The 18,100-nt window shown below is 41.0% G+C and overlaps 2 protein-coding genes across 12 annotated transcripts in view; both read left to right on the top strand.

Moving 5' to 3' along the window:
- LOC135102177 (multiple epidermal growth factor-like domains protein 6) overlaps positions 1-14,584 on the top strand; it is a 193,586-nt gene extending 179,002 nt beyond the window's left edge. For 10 of the 11 annotated variants that reach the window (XM_064006984.1, XM_064006981.1, XM_064006980.1 and 7 more), the window contains 4 exons: positions 11,556-11,678; positions 12,353-12,475; positions 13,037-13,178; positions 14,443-14,584. In XM_064006984.1, coding sequence (XP_063863054.1) covers positions 11,556-11,678; positions 12,353-12,475; positions 13,037-13,178; positions 14,443-14,530 — 476 coding nt within the window. In that variant the 3' untranslated portion in view covers positions 14,531-14,584. The remainder of the gene's footprint in view (positions 1-11,555; positions 11,679-12,352; positions 12,476-13,036; positions 13,179-14,442) is intronic. The other variant, XM_064006976.1, reaches the window with a different exon arrangement.
- LOC135102178 (signal peptide, CUB and EGF-like domain-containing protein 1) lies at positions 14,542-18,097 on the top strand. Its single transcript, XM_064006985.1, has 5 exons — positions 14,542-14,720; positions 14,814-14,950; positions 15,181-15,304; positions 15,386-15,505; positions 15,624-18,097. Coding segments are annotated over exons 1-5 (540 nt in total). The 5' UTR covers positions 14,542-14,719; the 3' UTR covers positions 15,782-18,097.
- The last annotated feature ends 3 nt before the right edge of the window (positions 18,098-18,100 follow it).

The raw sequence follows: 18,100 nt of genomic DNA, 5'->3' as shown, positions 1-18,100 counted from the left end.
AATAGGGTAAAAATAAAAAAAAAAATAAAAGAAAGAAAAGACATGCAGTAGAATTATGGTTGTACTACGTGTAAGTTGTTGAAGAGAACAGATTGTCTTTCTCCTACAAGTATATGAGTTGTTTTTTCATGCAGTAAGATCATTAATTTTGTTGCATTTAAAAAAAAAAAAAAAAGTTGATATGCTACTCGCCTTGAAGAGAGAAAAAAAGTATGTAGCAAGATTATACATATATTTGTGAAAAACGTAACTTGTTGAAAAAGAGCGAAAAAGAAAAATACAAGAGTAATAAATAAAACACAGAAAATAAATAGAGGAAGAAATAAAAAGATAGAATAAGAAAATAAGAATAAAAAATGTAATAAAATTATGTATATACATATGTGAAAACCATAATTTCAAAAGGATAAAAAATAACAAAAAGGAAGAAAAGAAAGACATTATGGATGCATGAGTTAAATGTGATGAATTTCTTTTTACCAACAAAAATTTGAATGCTGTTATCCATGCAGCAAGAAAATAATTTTATGAAAAAAAAAAAATAAAACAACAAAGCGAAAAAAAAAGAAAAAAAGAAAAAAAAGAATATGATGTAATACAAAAAGAAAAAAATAGGGAAATATGTAGTAAAATAATGAATGTAGATGTAAAAAAAATTGTAAGAAACGAAAAAAAAATAAAATATATATATATATATATATATATATATATATATATATATATATATATATATATATATATATATATATATATATATATATATATATATATATATATATATATATATATAACACGCAATATAATTATGGATGTTCTGTGTGTGATAAACCAAACTTGGCGGCAGATATGTCTGCCAGTCGCCTTGAAGAGGTTCCCTTTGCTCTTGAAGAAGTAATGCCCGCTCCGAGAGACGCCACTCAAGAGAATTGAGAGAACAATGATGAAAACAGTCAAAGTACGTGAAAAAAAAAAAAGAAGATTAAAGAAAAAGAAAATCAAAATAATGTATATGTGTGAAAAAAAAAAATGTAATTTATTGAATAAGATGGAACCCCCCAAAAAAAGTACAAAAGAAAAAAATGCTGCAGATTTATGAATATGTGTGGAAAATGTAATTTGTTTAAGAGCATAAAAGAATATAAAAATAAAAGGAAAACGATATATAAGTTGTAAAAAAATTACGTATATCTGTGTGTGAAAAACGTAATTTGTTGAGAAGGATAAATTGTTCTTTTTACACACTACAATTTATTTTATTTTTTTTCCAAGCAAAGATATTATTATTTGTCGCAATGAAAAAAGAAACAAAAAATAAATAAATAAATAAATGTATTTCAGCATCTAATTAAAATTAAATGACTGCGTATGTTTAGCAAGGGTGTGTTCGCTTTACAATGATAACAAAGATGAGATTATAAGAGGAGGAGGAGGAGGAGGTGGAGGAGGAGGAACTGGGGTAAAGGGATTTAGACACACCTGGCGTGTGGTGCTGGCTGCCTTGCGAGTTGAGGAGCACGTATGGAAGGAAGTTTGCGTGAGAGAGAAGCTGCCACAGAAGTTATCAGAAGAGCGAGGAGCATATGAAGCAATCACATTATCATGCTTCCTCTCGCGCCTTTTTCCGTCTCTCTTCTTTACAATGCTTTTTCTCCCTTTACTCGTATTTTAATTTTTCCCTTCTGCTATTCTTCCTTTGTTTGCTTTCGTACTTACTTTCTCTCTCTGCACGCGTTACTTTCCTTGCAATCGTGGGTTAGTGGATGTGCAAGGCAGGGAGAAGGATTTGGTGTATATTCTTCCTTTGAAAATATCCTTATACTGTTTCCTCCCCCTTCTTCTCTCTCTCTCTTCCCCCTTCTCTTCCTCTTCCTCCTTTTCTTTGTCTACATAGTTTTTCTACTTTTATCTTCTTATCTTCCTCATATTTCATTAATTTTTCCTTCTTTTCTCTTTATCCTTTTCTTGCCTTTCTCCTTTTTCCTCGTCTCCTTTTTTTTGTTGTTCCTCTTCTTTTTCCTTGTAACTAATTTCTTCCATACTTTCTTTTTTTTTCCTTGTCTTCTCCTCCTTCTATTCCTTGTATTCTCCTCTTGCGTCCCCTTCTCCTCCACCTCCTTTCAGCTTCTTCTAATCATTATTGTCATTATTGTTACTATCATTATAATTACTACTATTATTATTATCATTATTAGTATCAGTATTAGTATTATTTTTTTCCTCCTCCTCCTCCTCCTCTTTACCCTCCTCCTCAGTACTCCACCCACGGTATAGGAACACTCCTTTGTGCACTTTCACCACTTACACTTACTAACCCTTTGTTGACGCCGAGAGACATCCACACACTCATCCAGGACTCCCTCCCACACAACCTTCTCATTTCAGCACATTTCCCAGCCGGTATCTCTCTAATCCCATGGAACCTCCTCCTTTAAGTCCCCCTCATCCGACAGTCCCGTTTTTCTTCTTTATTCTTAGTCCAGCTTCCCTTTTCCCTGCCGCTTGTTTTCCGAGTATCAGTTTACACGTCCTGTTTCTTGCTGGCCTCGACCTCTGCTGCCCCGTGCTATATCAAAGTTAATTAACTGACGCCGTTTATAATGTAGTACGTGGTATCAGCCCCATTATGACTGTGTGTGCTTGTGTGTATGAAGGCACTGCTGTTTATGCCTCTGGGTTCATCTGTCTCTGCCATCTCATTGACTTGCTGGTTTGTATCAGGGTTATTTAATTGTTCCCGTATACTGCTATCTTATTTGTTGCTGCGGCTTATGAAAAAAAAAAAAAGAGAAGAGAAAGGAAAAGACATTTGTTGCCATCCCTTAATCCCGCCTCTTTAAAAATAAAAGACAAAGAATCAAGATACTCTTAAAATATTAGTGTATATTTTTCTCTGTCCTTGTGTTCCTTTTATCATTCAAGTCAATTTTTTTTATAAAGATAATTGTACCTTCAACCAAAAAATACCTAACTATCTAGCTTTTTTTTTTATTTGTAATACGTATGTATGAATGTGTGTGTGTGTTTGTTTGTCTGTCTGAATGTGGGAGAAGTAGTACGAAGTTCTATCTAAATGTACGTATGTTCCTGTTTGTCTGAATGTAGGTATGTATGTTTGTCTGTATGCCTGTCCGTTTGAATGTGCGTCTCTCTCTCTCTCTCTCTCTCTCTCTCTCTCTCTCTCTCTCTCTCTCTCTCTCTCTCTCTCTCTCTCTCTCTCTCTCTCTCTCTCTCTCTCTCTCTCAAGCCCTCAACACCCCACATTAGCACCTCAACGGACCCTAAACACAACTGACAGCCGCACCAATCACGTTCTTCACCTTTAACATCAACACGAACTCATTTCTCTGCGAGACAGAGTACTGGGCACACATGTACGTGAGTCTGGGAACAGCCAGGCGAGGAGCTAATGTATGTGAAGGTGCCACCTAGAATTCGCCAGGTGTGAAGGGTTCCCCGCACTGAGAACTCGTGCCAAACTCCCAAACACAGACCTGCTCGTATGTTCAATGTTCTATAATAAACGAAGTACATTTTATAGTTAATGTTGCACGTGAGAATGGTTTACATTTGTCTCAGGTCTTTTCTATATTAGCTTAGGGACACTTCCGGCTTACTAGGACCAGCTGCTGTTGAAGGCTTTTATGTATACTAAGTGGAAAGAAAGAATAAGACGCTGGGAAACTGAAGAAACAGATGATGAGATTTAGTAGTGGAAAAAAAAAAGCAAAAAAGAAAGAAATGGAAGAAAAAATTAGAGAGGTTTGAATACACTTTTCAACTCAAAGATAAATACATGAGCTCAATGGAAGAACGAACAGCAGCATACCTGATGGCCCTTACGAGACTGTTTGTGATAAGCTACAGTAATCTAATCTAAAACAAGAGATGTATGATGGTGAAGATGAAAGAAACTTGGGGGGTGTTGGTGAACATTCTTATGCTGCGACTGTAATTATAAAGTTATTAATTATTTAGTCACACCTGCGTTTACATGATCACCCCCCCCTCTCTCTCTCTCTCACCATCACCACCCCCTCTCCACCTCCTGTTACCAGCAATCACAATCAAGAGAACCACATCCTTGCTCCCACGCTCCGCCCCTTCCACCACCCCTCCTCCTCCCATTCCCAGCCCCCACCACCACCCCTTCCCCTCCACCCCGCAGGACGCGACTGGCATAATCTCTTCTACTTGTCAATTCCGTGACGAATCGCCCCGAGTCCTTGTGGCGCCGGCTGGACACAGGACATGACGGTCGTGTGTGTGTGTGTGTGTGTGTGTGTGTGTGTGTGTGTGTGTGTGTGTGTGTTCATGTTGAGTAAAAGGACTGATAGACAAAAGAGGGGCTGTGATGAATGGGATTGCTTTTTATGGATGTGTCACAGTAGAAGTAGGAGTATTAGAGTTGCAGTAGTAGTAGTAGTAGTAGTAGTAGTAGTAGTGGTGGTGGTAGTAGCAGTAGTAGTAGTAGTATGTGCTGTTATTGTTGTAACCATCGTCGTCGTCATCACTGTTGTCGTTGTTGTTGTTGTTGGTGGTGGTGGTGGTGGTGGTGGTGTATTCAGGGTTTGTGTCCAGGGTGTACACAACATCCTAACACATAATTTGATTTGTATGTAATTCTTGTCTGAAACAATATTTTACTAGTTACAAAATGATCACTTCATCCAGTCTTTATCAGTTCTCCTCCCAGAACCCTTCCTTAAAAGTTTTATAAGTTTGTTGCCTCAATTCATATTCAGCTCAATGAAGAGGCTGTCATCGATGAAAGATGTATAGAACATATGTATCTTAAGAGATGTGAGTGAGTCCATTATCAAAGAGACACAGGGAGGGAGAGAGGACGGTGATTCGTGTGGCGATTGAATTTGGAGCGTTTTTCTCACATAATAAATTATGTGTGGGCTATATATATTTTGACTTTACACGTCACTCTCATCCTGATGTTTCTTATTTACTATTTATCACTTTCTTTCATCAAACTCTCACTGTATAAGAAAAAAAAAAGCTGTACTTGGCATAGTATTTTCGTAAAAAACTAACAATAAGAATAAAATATTGTTATTCCTGCGAGTAAGAGAGAAAAGGACTGATCGAGATACGGAAAGACGCAGCGACACATGGTTATAAGGAACAAAAGCATAGAAAGGACGATAGAGGAATGACTCTGTGGAGGAACAAGGAAGGGTTAGGGCGCGGCGAGGAGAGCGAGGCAGGTGTGAAGCAGGAGAGAAAACACCTTGATGTTTAGAAAAGTCAGGCGGTGGAGGAAGGAACAATTATGAGACAAGTAGCAGTGGTTGGAAGAAGACACGAGTGGGGCTGAAATTCTGTGAGAGGAGGTTGGGAAGGTGCAAGAAAGGAAGGGAGGGAGGGGCGCCGGAAGGGAAGGGATGTTAAGTGGAACCATGCTGAGTGGAGAGATGAGTGAGGCTGAGTGAGTGAAAGAGGGAGAGGGAGAGTTGGAGCGATACTGAAGCTAAAGTGAGTGATTTCACAAAAACAAAGTGAGATTAGGAAACAGGATCATGATAATAATAATAATGATAATAATAATAATGATAAATAATAATAATAATAATAATAATATGAAAGCGAGCGTCATTATTCAGAGAGAGAGAGAGAGAGAGAGAGAGAGAAAGAGAGAGAGAGAGAGAGAGTCAGGAACAGGAAGAGGTAGTGGAGAATAGAAGAAAGAGAAAAAAAGATGAATCGAAGGCTATAGGAAGGTGAGACAAAGGTGAGGGAGATAAATTAGCAGTTAGTGGGAAACGGTCCAAGGGTGAAAGAAGCCATCCATTAGTTAGAGAAAAGGTGGAAGAGAGGTGTCAGGAATCAGATAAGTAGCGAGAGAGAGAGAGAGAGAGAGAGAGAGAGAGAGAGAGAGAGAGAGAGAGAGAGAGAGAGAGAGAGAGAGACGCTAGGCTACAGATGTGTCATTCACTCAAGAGGTACCAAGGCCAGAGAAGATGCAAGGTGTAAGGTGGGAACCCGTGGTGGCTCATGAAGGGGGGTGCGGATGCTGTGGAGGTGGGGGAGGCATTGGGAGGCGTGTGGGTGAAGAGGAGGGAGAATAAGGGAGGAGGGTGGGAAGATGAGGAGGGTGGGAGTGCTACCGGGTGCTGTAGAGCCTTATAAGCACTTCACTGATGCCTATTGTGGATGCTGCACTGTCCATTGTATCCCTCCCTGCCTCCCTGACTCCCTCCTGCCTCTAATCCTCACTGTACCAAAGCTGCTCCCAACTTCTCACTCATCTATTTTTATCTCTCGCTTTCATCCTTTCCCTCTCTGTTACTCATCGTTTTCCTCTCTTCCTCACTCTTGTTTTTTTTCATTTGTATATTTCTCTTTTATTTGATATTTCACTGCGTTTTTATCTTTTATTTTGTGTTTTATTTATTTTCTTATATTCGTTTTTTTTTTTCGTTCTTCCATGACTATTGTGTTTTGTTTTTCTTTCATTCCTATTTATCCGTTCTATCCTTCCAGTCCTTTAGTGTATTTATATATTTTTTTTCTAAGTTTCTTTCCTACCTTTCCTTTCCTCCATTTCCCCGTACATTCATACATCACATACCTCTTTTCCTCTCACATATACGAGTATCTTCCCTTTCTCTTTTTTTTCGTTCCTCTCCCTTTCCTTCCTCTGTAATGTCTTTCCTTTTTTTTATTTTTTTTTTACATTATATTCATGTTTATTCACATATATATTTTCTTCTTCCTCCCTCTGAACTTTTTAATCCTTCCATACAGTCTGCTTCCATCTCTCATCTCTCTCTCTCTCTCTCTCTCTCTCTCTCTCTCTCTCTCTCTCTCTCTCTCTCTCTCTCTCTCTCTCTCTCTCTCTCTCTCTCTCTCTCTCTCTCTCTCTCTCTCTCTCTCTCGTCTCTCTCTCTATCTCTTCTCTCCCACAGCATTCCTTCACTCTTCTCTCGTATCTATATAATGTCTTCCCGTTTCTCTCATTTTACGCTTTCTTTCACATATCAAACTCCTTTCCCTTGACATTAATTCCTTCTTTAACTCTTAAATTCTATCATATAGTCTTTTATCTATATAATTCATTACCTTTCTTTTAATATTCATTTGTTTATACGCTTACCATAACAAGCATTTATACTCTCCAAGTGGTTATAGATGCCAACTTCTTTTTATTTTATTTTGTATTAAAGTTATTTTCTCATCTAGCATTATAGTTTGTGTGATTTAGTATGGTAAAATGTAACGGCCTAATCCGCATCTAAAGGCCTGTTGCTGTTAGAAATTGTTAGTAATTCCCTGTAATAATCTTTCTACATGGCGGTACTCCTCAGTCACTACACTTAACCCTTTTCAATTTTTCTCTTGTATCTATGAAATTCCTTCCCTTATTCTCTATTTCATCTTTGCATTCTTTTGTTTTAATTTTTTTTCTCTTGTATCTCTCAAATTCCTTCCCTCACTCTCTAGTTCATCTTTGTAGTCTTTTTCCTATCTTCGTATTTCACTCATCTCCATACCACAAACTTAAGATCCACGTCTCAACAAATGAAACTCTTCGCTCCTTCCTTATCCTCTTCACAACACTTGCGTATGCTCTTCCCTATACCTCCTTGTACTTCCAACCCTTCCCGCGCCGCATCCTCACCTTCACTTCCCCGCCAGCCTTCCCTTTCTTCACACTGTCATTCCGCTAATTAGAGGCGATGGGGTCAGATGATGTACCGCGCGGGGAGATCGACACCAAGACTATGGGGAGTCTCCAGGTTTGGCGAGTGGGGAGGGGGGCAGGCCACGAATGGGGCAGCCAAACGAGGCGTGATGTGAAGCCTCTATTTACTATGCTTTGCTTCGCCGCGTGTAGCAAAGGGAAATTGCTCCTAGGGTAAGGGGCGCGGAGGTCGTGTGCAGCCTGGCGGGGTCTCATATTTTGAGTGTCTTGATTAAATGTTACTGTTGGTCTTACTGCTTCCTCCTGTTATTGTTGTGGGTTGTGACTCTCTTTTTTGCTTGTTCTGTTGTCTTTCTGGTGCTCTCTCTCTCTCTCTCTCTCTCTCTCTCTCTCTCTCTCTCTCTCTCTCTCTCTCTCTCTCTCTCTCTCTCTCTCTCTCTCTCTCTCTCTCTCTCTCTCTCTCTCTCTGTCAAATACTTGGATTTCATATATTCTTTTCTCTCTTAGCCAAACATTTATTAATTGTTTTCTTGTCTTGATAATGAAAAAGAAATCTCGAGACGTTAACTTGACAGACGCAGGTACGAGTATTTGCTAAGAACACCAATCACAGCCACAGCCACGCTCTGTCTCGCTCGCAGCTTCACCCTCCCTTGCTCACCTTACCCTTCCTCCCTTACAGTCTAACCATCCCTCCCTCACAGCCTCACCCTTCGTTCCTCATAACCTCACCCTCCCTTACTCACCTCCTCACTCTCCCCAACATCCTCACTCTACCTCCCTTACCTTCACCCTCCATTGCTTATACACACATCCTCCCTCCCCTACATCATTACTTATATCCGCACAATCTCACCTTACCTCCCTCACATTGTCACTAACTCGCTTACATCCTCACTTTCCCTTACAGCTTCACTCTCCCTCCCTCACCTTCACCCTCCTCAGCCATCGTTGTTCGTTACACACACACACACACACACACACACACAACAACAACAACAACAACAACAACCAAAGAAGAAAATGTTGCGCTTTTAGATTCAGGTTTGATTACTCTTCGCGTTCGCTATACGTACAAAGTTCTCATTCTCGGTATTATTTTTGCGAGAAGTCATAAATACTTGTTACCCAGTGTGAATATATGAATGCCAAACACTGAGCGATAAATGTAAGAGGAGACCTGATATTTGTAGCCTCCGTTAGTAAAATATACACCACTACGTACTTCTTCCACTGGTGATTCTGGTTTGATATTCGCCTATCAGTGTTTCTGCTACACTTTCGTCACACTTCCCATCCTTCCCTCAACTTAGATTTTCCCTCCAGTAAAAATAAATATCACTACTTCTTGCTCCTGTGATTCTGCTTTGTCATTCGCCTCTCAGTGCTTCCACCACCCTTTAGTCACACCTCCAATCCTTTCCTCCAGTTTTATCTTTTCCCAACAGTTCCTTTCTTCTTGAGAGTCCCTCCTTACAACCTTACAATCATCTCTCAAGGCCTCTGATTACACACTGCACCACCTTTTCCAGTCCGCCCTTTCTGGCAGTTTGTTCTCTTGTCCCTTCTTACACGCCTTTCACCTCTACTCTCCCTCCCTTCCTCGCTCCTTGCTTCCTCGCCCTCTACATCCTGCTCAGCCCCTCCCAGATCCTTAAGGGCCAGCGGGCAAATGTGTGATGTACAAAGCGTTGGGAAGGAAGCGCCATACATCACGCCAAGCAGACACCTTAGATTTACTGCTTGTTTACCTGCGAGGAGGCTAATGGACATGACCTAAAATGTGGAGGCTAGGACACCATCTTAAGGAACTGTGTTTGTGTGTGTGTGTTGAGACAGAGAGAGAGAGAGAGAGAGAGAGAGAGAGAGAGAGAGAGAGAGAGAGAGAGAGAGAGAGAGAGAGAGAGAGAGAGAGAGAGAGAGAGAGTTATGAATTAATTTAGCCGCATTTATCCTTGCTCTCTCTCTCTCATCTCTCTCTCTCTCTCTCTCTCTCTCTCTCTCTCTCTCTCTCTCTCTCTCTCTCTCTCTCTCTCTCTCTCTCTCTCTCAAACCCCCTTTCCTTCCTTTCTCACTATCCCTTCCCCCATTAACTTTCCTCACCCACCACCCCGCGATGGCTACACAGATTAACTCATCACAACCCTCCAGACCCCCGGCCCGGATGAAAGGTATCCCCCCGCAGCTCCTCCTGAAACCACCGCCTCCTCCACGGTGACTTGGGCCAAAGCGTCCTCGATGCCGCGCCGATAAGCGATACACGAGCGAGGACTGTGTTGGTGCTCTTATCGAAGAAGGGTTTAGGGTATTGATATGTAATCTAGACGTGGGATTCTGTGACGCGTGAAGTTTTATGTTCATGTAGAGTTTGTAGACTGCAGATGCGTTGTTGTACTGTGTTTTTATGTGGTTAAGGTGTACATGATCTACACGCAGTACAATGTATACTAAACGTACACATTACCATATCAATATTTATTTATAACCTCTCCCCTAAAAACAACGGTGGCTGCAGCAAACACCATCTCTTTTTTCCGTTGACGTACTGCGGTTAGTTTTTAAGTGTAATACCGAATAGTGTTGTGGAACCAGTGAAATTAAACAGCTTATTAAAGACTTGAAGGATTTATGTTGTTATAAAACTTTCCGTAATTTTTTGTAATGAAATAAGAAGAGCAACCCTGAGATGCATAAAATATAATCCCATGATTAAATAAGGTAAACAAAACTGAGATGCACAGAAAAGAGGAGTTAGGACCCACATCCTTCCTTTAAGAGGTGAAAGGCGAAGGACGGCCACAATACCAGCACAGTTGCCATCACCCCTCGCGGATTGCAAGGCAGACGTGGAGTTCCGTTTCATGTCTGTGGTCAGCTTAACGCGGGTTACATAATCTTCCTCCTTTGTACCTCAATAACTGACTAACTCCGTGCTCTGTTCCACTCCCGCCTTTCCTTGTTTCGCTATCTCATTAAAGCAAGAACTAGCTAACCAATAATATTTTTTCACCACAATGTTCTCTTCAGCAGCGTCTTTTTATGTAACAGGTGCACTGGCTAAGGGCTACAAAACTATAATCACAATGTAATTTGTTTTTTTCTTATTTTTGCTCAAGACTCTTAGAAATATTAACGGCCTAGAAAAGACAGAATTGAACTGACTCACTTTTTTCATTCTGCATGTCAAAGCAAACATTGGTTTTACAGTAATCTGAATTTTGACAAAAGGTGCCCATAGCAGTGAAAGGGTCAAGCATCAGCGGGATAATGGAGCGGAATGTGGTGTGCAACTGTTGCGTGTATACCTGTGCGTCCAGGTATATTGACATGCGAAGTCAGGGCAAGCCACCCGGAGAATGGCAGGCGGGGCAGCAGGCGTGGCGACTAGTATGGGGGGGGGAATGAAGAATATACTTAAGTCTTCTCGACGTATTAAACTTATGACTCCATCAACACACACACACACACACACACACACACACACACACACACACACACACACACACACACACACACACACACACACACACACACACCAGAATTTGCATATTAAATTAAGCATGACAACCTTCCTGACTATTCAATCTGTCTCAGACTTCGCTGTTTCAGTTTCGAAAGTTTCCATTTTCTATAAATTTATCAAGTGAAAGAGCGTAGGTTATTTTCTGAAAGCGTCTCTTAACACTTGTCTCCTGGCTGTTTGTATACTGTAAGTTCAGATAACAAAAGTAATAGGCATATTACTTCTTTCAGAGGTGCATTATAACCAATTTTAGTTTCTTTCTTTATGCATGATAATCTTTAAAAAAAACATAATTTGTTAGTTCAACGCAGACTATTGGCAATGCTCGAAGTGTCCTTAAACTATTTAACGACCCATTACCTTCCCTCGCCCTCACAGACCGCGACGAGTGTCAGGTGAACAATGGCGGATGCGAACACTCCTGCAAGAACACCGTGGGCTCCTTCATGTGTTGCTGCAGCCCGGGGTACAGACTGAGGCGTGACGGCCGCACGTGTCAAGGTGGGGCTTTCCCCATTCTATTGCTCTCCACTACTTTCTTCATTGAGATAATCAAGTAAATGCTTCCCTCTCTCACTCGCAAACTCATCACCCCTACGAGTTTATGAATAGGTGGTACTTTTAAACACGGTAAGGTTCTTCAGGGAATGGGTTGAGCGACAGTAATGACATTTATCTCTTATTCTGATACTATTGGCCTCATTTCTATATTTTCCTTTTCTTCTCCTCTACTATAGCTGATTAACTTCATTCTAGTCTTCTCCTCCGTCTTTCATCTCTTTCTTCAGTTTTTATTTTTTCCTTACTTCTTCTTTAACTTTTTTTATTCTTTCATTTCCTCCTCCTTTTAGTTGACCACGCTTCATTTCCCCCTTAATGTATCTCTTTCCATACGAATACTGAAGTGTTGGTGAACCTGAGTGTGTGTGTGTGTGTTGCATGGGAAAACACCAAAGTGAAAGCCTGAAGTTGTGAATGAATGAACGGAAGAAAACACGAATGAGTCATTCAGTGAATACATGGACCCGGTGAGCGAAAGAGTGAGCAAGTGAGCAAGTGAGTGAATTCAGTCTTCTGTTTATCATTTTAATCTATTTTCCTCTAACTTTATTCTTTATTTTCCTCTTTATGCTTTATCTTTTATCTTTATTCTTAATATTCATTGTTTATTATAGATGTGAATGAGTGTGAGTTTCACAACGGCGGATGCTCTCACGAATGTGCCAACACTGTGGGCTCCTACCGCTCTCTCTGTGGTCCCGGGAGCCGCCTGATGCCCGACGGACGCACCTGTGTTGGTAAGGCCAGGGAGGACGGGAAGACAGGACGGAGAAGGCAAAATAAGTGGGAGGGACAAGAGGAGGATGAGAGGAGAAAAACTGAGATGGTGTGACGAGAGGCAGGAAATAGAGGAGGAAGATGGCAGTGAGAAAGGGGAACGTGAGGAAGGAACGAAGAGTAGATTGCAGAAACTAGAACAAAAGAAGGGAAGAGTAGAGGGAAAACACAACGTGGAGAAAGAAGGGAAGACAAAATTTAATATATTAAAGTAGTGAAGAAGAGAATAGAAGAAAGAGACGAGAGAGAGAGAGAGGAGAGGAGACGAGAGGAGAGGAGAGGAGAGGAGAGGAGAGAAAGAGAAGGAAAGGGTAAAGGATAGCTTAATTAATATAGGCATAAAAATCTTAAAAAAAAAGTATGACAAGAAATAAACCAAGAAATAATGAAGTACAGGAAAAGTCAAGTCAAAGGTAATCAGATGTAATCTATGGGCAAAAATGCCCACGATTTTTCTGACTTACATTCTAAGATCCACACACAAGCGCCGAGCAGTGAGTGTGTTCGTCTCGCCCTCGCAGCTTCGCCCTCTTGTGCCACGAGACGCAGGCCTAACATGGCGTGTCGTCTTGCAGGTGAGGCTTCGTGTGGCGTGAGGAATGGCGGCTGTGACCACTACTGCGACGACACCGCGGGCAGGCCAAAGTGCTCCTGCCGGCCCGGGTGAGTTGTGCAGGGAGCCGTTCAGTACTAGTGATAGGTGATCTTTATGGGAAGGTCAGCGTGCTCAGACCCGTATTCAGAAACGCTTTATTACTCTCACCATGACCATTTTCAAAGACTATAGAAATGACTAGCTGGTTTCGCAAAAGTCTTAATCTGTCACCACAACCATAGAAAAATAATAATAATAATAAATAAATAAATAAATAAATAAATAAAAACTTCTGTAACTTCAACCAAAGCATTTTGAAAGTAGTGAAGGTTCTCAGTGTCATGTTAAGGCGTGACTAGAATAAATAGCTGGTATTTGTAGCCATTCCTAACCTTTTCTTGTGCAAATGCTTCTTTTCCTGTCCATCTTCAATTCCAACACCAATAAAGCGGTACTCGTAGCTCGCAAACTTTTCAAATAGTTGGTTCTTTTCTGATAAGTTTTCATTTCACAGTCGTATATTATTATTATTTTTTTTTTTTCATGATATTAGCCGTGTTGATGATCAGCTACATTGTAACACACATTATACTGTATAAAATAATGCCTGTTCCCTCCTACAAACACCTGATTCCCACCACCAGTGATCATATGGTATAATCCCCAAGAGCATAGGAATCAAGGAGAACTTGTATTATTATATACATTTATTATAAATCCTATTAGTAAGGACTGGAGTATTTGCATTTCAGCCACCATTTTTAAACGCTGACAACACCGTGTGACTTATCGCTACGACATGGACACGATACACTGAAAAACCTCTCTCCTGATCTGTAAGTTGTCCATGCTTTTGGTAAGATTTGAAATGAGAGCTAGTTCCTCAGCAAATAACGTCGAATAATTATAGAAGATAAAGGATTTGTTTCATTATTTGAATATGATGCTAACAAACAAGTGTTCGCTAGGAATTTCAACGCGACGGGAACAAATGACCCAAGTGACGCTGAAGGTTTGGTATGCAGCTCGTAACCGTATTATTTGAATGGCTGCTTATTGGTACAGAAGGTAAATAATGACCAAGTTTACGTAACACTGATTTATGGCCAATTAAACGAAAATATTTATTACCATTGTGATGGGATGCCACCTCCTGCTGGTATATTGGAAGGGCCATTAATGTTTGCTGGTGCTGTCGTGAAGACCTGGCCTTTCCTGTGGTATCATTTTTTATATAGGAAAGAAATGTATCCTTGCTCTTATGGTAGCTTAAATACTATGCATTACGAGATAAGTTGATGGAGAATTCCTGACGACAGCCTTATGTTTCAGGTACATACTTGGCCAAGACGGACGGCGATGCGAGGCGGCGGATCCCTGCGTGGTGGATAACGGTGGCTGTCAACACATCTGCCTATAAGAGCAGGGCCGTGCACGCTGCACATGTCAAAGAGGGTTTACTTTGGCTAACGACCGTGTTTCGTGTGTTGACCTTGATGAGTGTAATATACCAGGCACCAGCAGTCAGCAATGTCGGAATACCTGGGGCTCCTACGAGTGCATCTGCAACTCTGGTTACCAGCTTGGCACTGACAACAAGTCCTGTTACAGTAAGTAACCAGGAAGGCAGGCAAATTTACCTTCTGGGAAAAAAAAAAAAGTCTTCAGTTAATACCACTATTTTCTAATTGTTCCCTTTCCAGTGATCGACATGGAGGTCATTAACTCTTGTCTTGAAAACAACGGTGGTTGCCAGCATATGTGCCAGCAGGGGCCAGACGGAGCCACTTGCACCTGTCACCCGGGATACCAGCTACAACCTGATGGGCGCTCCTGTCAGGTGATTGTGGGAGGCTAATATATCCAAAATTATGCACCTTTTCTTTCCATCGCAAAAAAAACACAGAATAAAGATGTGATAGTCGAGGAGCAATGAGAGTATGGTGACGGAAAATTTAGCTTTTCATGACCATCTGATCTTGTTGAATAAAGATTAAATAAAGCATAAGGATGTCGTTTCCGACCTCTAACCCACTTCTTGTTCTGAGAGGACCGCTTTTCCAATGGCAGGATGCGGACGAGTGTGAGGCTGGAAGCCATCGGTGCCAACAAGAGTGTGTGAATAGCGAAGGAGGCTACGCCTGCGCTTGCACACAAGGCTTCACATTGAGCTCTGACACCTTCACTTGCCTGGGTAAGTGCTTTCGACAGCTGGTGACATTCTTGATCCTCACTCCCTCTTAGAGATAGAATCTATTTTTGTGCTTTCTTACAGATGTGAATGAATGTTCAATGGAGAACGGTGGATGTGAGCACGAGTGCCAGAACACGCAAGGCTCCTTCACGTGTTCTTGCCGCAGAGGCTACGTTCTGGTCGACGAAGTCCACTGTGATAGTGAGTTCTGGACTCCTGATTCTTTAGACTACACAGTTACTCTAGAAACTTTGGAAGTTGGTTTACGAACACAATTATGTTCATGAGTAAGGACGTTCACGCCTAGTCTCCTCTCCAGTCTTGGGCGGTAACTACGACGTGGACTACTCTGGCTACAGCATCCGAGGCGACCAGGACATGGGTTCGACAGCCACAGAGGACTACTCGACGGTGCTGGACGGCGAGATGACCAGAAACCGTGACGCGTGGAATGACGTAACTTACATAAGAACATAAGAACATAAGAAATAAGGGAAGCTGCAAGAAGCGTCCAGGCTTACACGTGGCAGTCCCTGTACGAAACACACCTACCTATTTCCATCTGTTATCCCCATCCATAAACTTGTCTAATCTTCTCTTAAAGCTCTCTAGTGTCCTAGCACTAACTACATGATTATTGAGTCCGTTCCACTCATCTACCACTCTATTTGAGAACCAATTTTTTCCTATCTCCTTCCTAAACCTAAATTTTTCAAGCTTGAACCCTTTATTTTTTGTTCTACCCTGGTTGCTGATCCTAAGAATTTTGCTTACATCTCCCTTGTTATAACCCTTATACCACTTAAAGACTTCTATCAGGTCCCCTCTTAACCTACGTCTCTCTAGAGAATGTAAATTTAACCGCTTCAACCTCGCTTCGTAAGGAATACTCCTCATCCCCTGTATCCTTTTAGTCATTCTCCTCTGTACTGATTCTAATAGACCTATATCTTTCCTGTAATGTGGGGACCAGAACTGCATAGCATAGTCTAGATGAGGTCTGACCAGCGCCAATTATAACTTTAATATTACTTCCGGCCTTCTACTTTTAACACTCCTAAAAATGAATCCTAGTACCCTATTTGCCTTGTTTCTGGCTTCTATGCATTGTTTCCCTAGACGGAGTTCAGAGCTAAGTATAACTCCTAAATCTTTCTCGTACCCTGTACCTACCAGATTTTGGGTGTTTAATGTGTACCTATTGTGTGGGTTTCCTCTACCTACACTAAGCACTTTGCATTTATTGATATTAAATTGCATTTGCCATCTATCCGTCCATTCATTCATTCTATCTAAGTCTGTCTGCAAGGCGATGGCATCCGCTTCTGACCTAATTAATCTACCTATCTTTGTGTCATCCGCAAATTTACTAACATCGCTACTAATTCCACTATCCAAGTCATTGATATATATTAGAAATAATAATGGCTCTAATACTGATCCCTGTGGCACCCCACTAATGACATGACCCCACTCGGATTTCGAGCCGTTTATTAGCACTCTCTGTCGCCTGTTACCAAGCCATGACCCTATCCAACCTAACACCTTCCCATCTATCCCGTGCGCCCTAACCTTTCTCAGGAGCCTTTGATGGGGCACCTTGTTGAATGCTTTACTAAAGTCCAGATATAAGATATCATAACTATCCCCATTATCTACTGCCTCGTACACCTTACTGTAAAAACTTAACAAGTTTGTCAGGCAAGACTTCCCCTTCGTGAAGCCATGCTGTGACTGATTTATCAAGTTATGTTTGTCTAAATGTTCCCTAATGTTCCTGGCTATTATTGACTCTAACATTTTACCTACAACTGAAGTTAAGCTGACAGGTCTATAATTAGACACTAAAGTTTTATTTCCTTTCTTAAAGATGGGTACTACATTAGCCTGCCTCCACATTACTGGTACCTCACCCGACTCCAGTGATTTCCTAAAAACAGAAACTAACGGCTCACTAATAATCTCTTTACATTCCTTCAGTACTCTGGGATATATTTCATCAGGTCCTGGTGACTTGAACTTTTTTAGCCTATCTATCTCCTGCTCCACTATCTCCCTAGTTATGGAAATATCCGTCAGCTTCTCATACTCATCTGCTGTAAACACCTGTTCACTATCTGGCATATCCTGCATGTTTTCCTGAGTGAAGACAGTTAAAAAATAATCATTCAGAAGTTTACTAATCTCCTCCCCAGAACTAACCAGCTCCCCATCTGCTGCCTTTAATGGACCTACAGTATCCTTATTTTTCGTCCTGTATACCTGATAAAATCCCTTGGGGTCCGTCTTCGCCTGGCTGGCTACCTTTAATTCATAATTGTCCTTAGCTTTCCTCGTTAACTTCCTGACTGTTCTAACTAATTCATTATACTGTATCCTTAAAACTTCCTCACCTGCTTACGCAGAGTACAGCAAGATCATTACCCTCCAGACGCATAAGTCAAGAAGCGCACAGTGCACACATTTGCTGTGTCTGCTTGAGTGTGTGATGTTAATGTTTGTCAGTATCACAATATCTCATTAATTTCAGAATTAGTAAAACTAAAACGAACACTTTGTGTCATACTCGCATTTTCACTGTTTTACGTAATTCTCTGATATCTGTTTATGTTTCTCAGTTTTTAAAGATCCGTGCAAATATTACTTTAATTCATCACAAAACTTTTAAACATTCGTGCTTACTTATAATGACTGACGAAGAGTGGCAGGCGGAATGAAATTGAAGGAATGGAAGACGAGTGAACATCAATATATTGTTTGAAACGTGTCCCAGTGTCAGCATGAGATTCTGTCCTA

Source organism: Scylla paramamosain, chromosome 7, assembly GCF_035594125.1.
Source record: "Scylla paramamosain isolate STU-SP2022 chromosome 7, ASM3559412v1, whole genome shotgun sequence".
NCBI classification, from domain to species: domain Eukaryota; kingdom Metazoa; phylum Arthropoda; class Malacostraca; order Decapoda; family Portunidae; genus Scylla; species Scylla paramamosain.
This window is presented reverse-complemented; position numbering and strand designations above follow the sequence as displayed.

Bases quoted from the DNA above. Each gene is read 5' to 3' on its own strand.
- LOC135102178 (XM_064006985.1), top strand. The intron at 14,951-15,180 runs GTGATTGTGGGA...TTCCAATGGCAG, and splicing joins CTGATGGGCGCTCCTGTCAG to GATGCGGACGAGTGTGAGGC. The intron at 15,506-15,623 runs GTGAGTTCTGGA...TCTCCTCTCCAG, and splicing joins CGACGAAGTCCACTGTGATA to TCTTGGGCGGTAACTACGAC.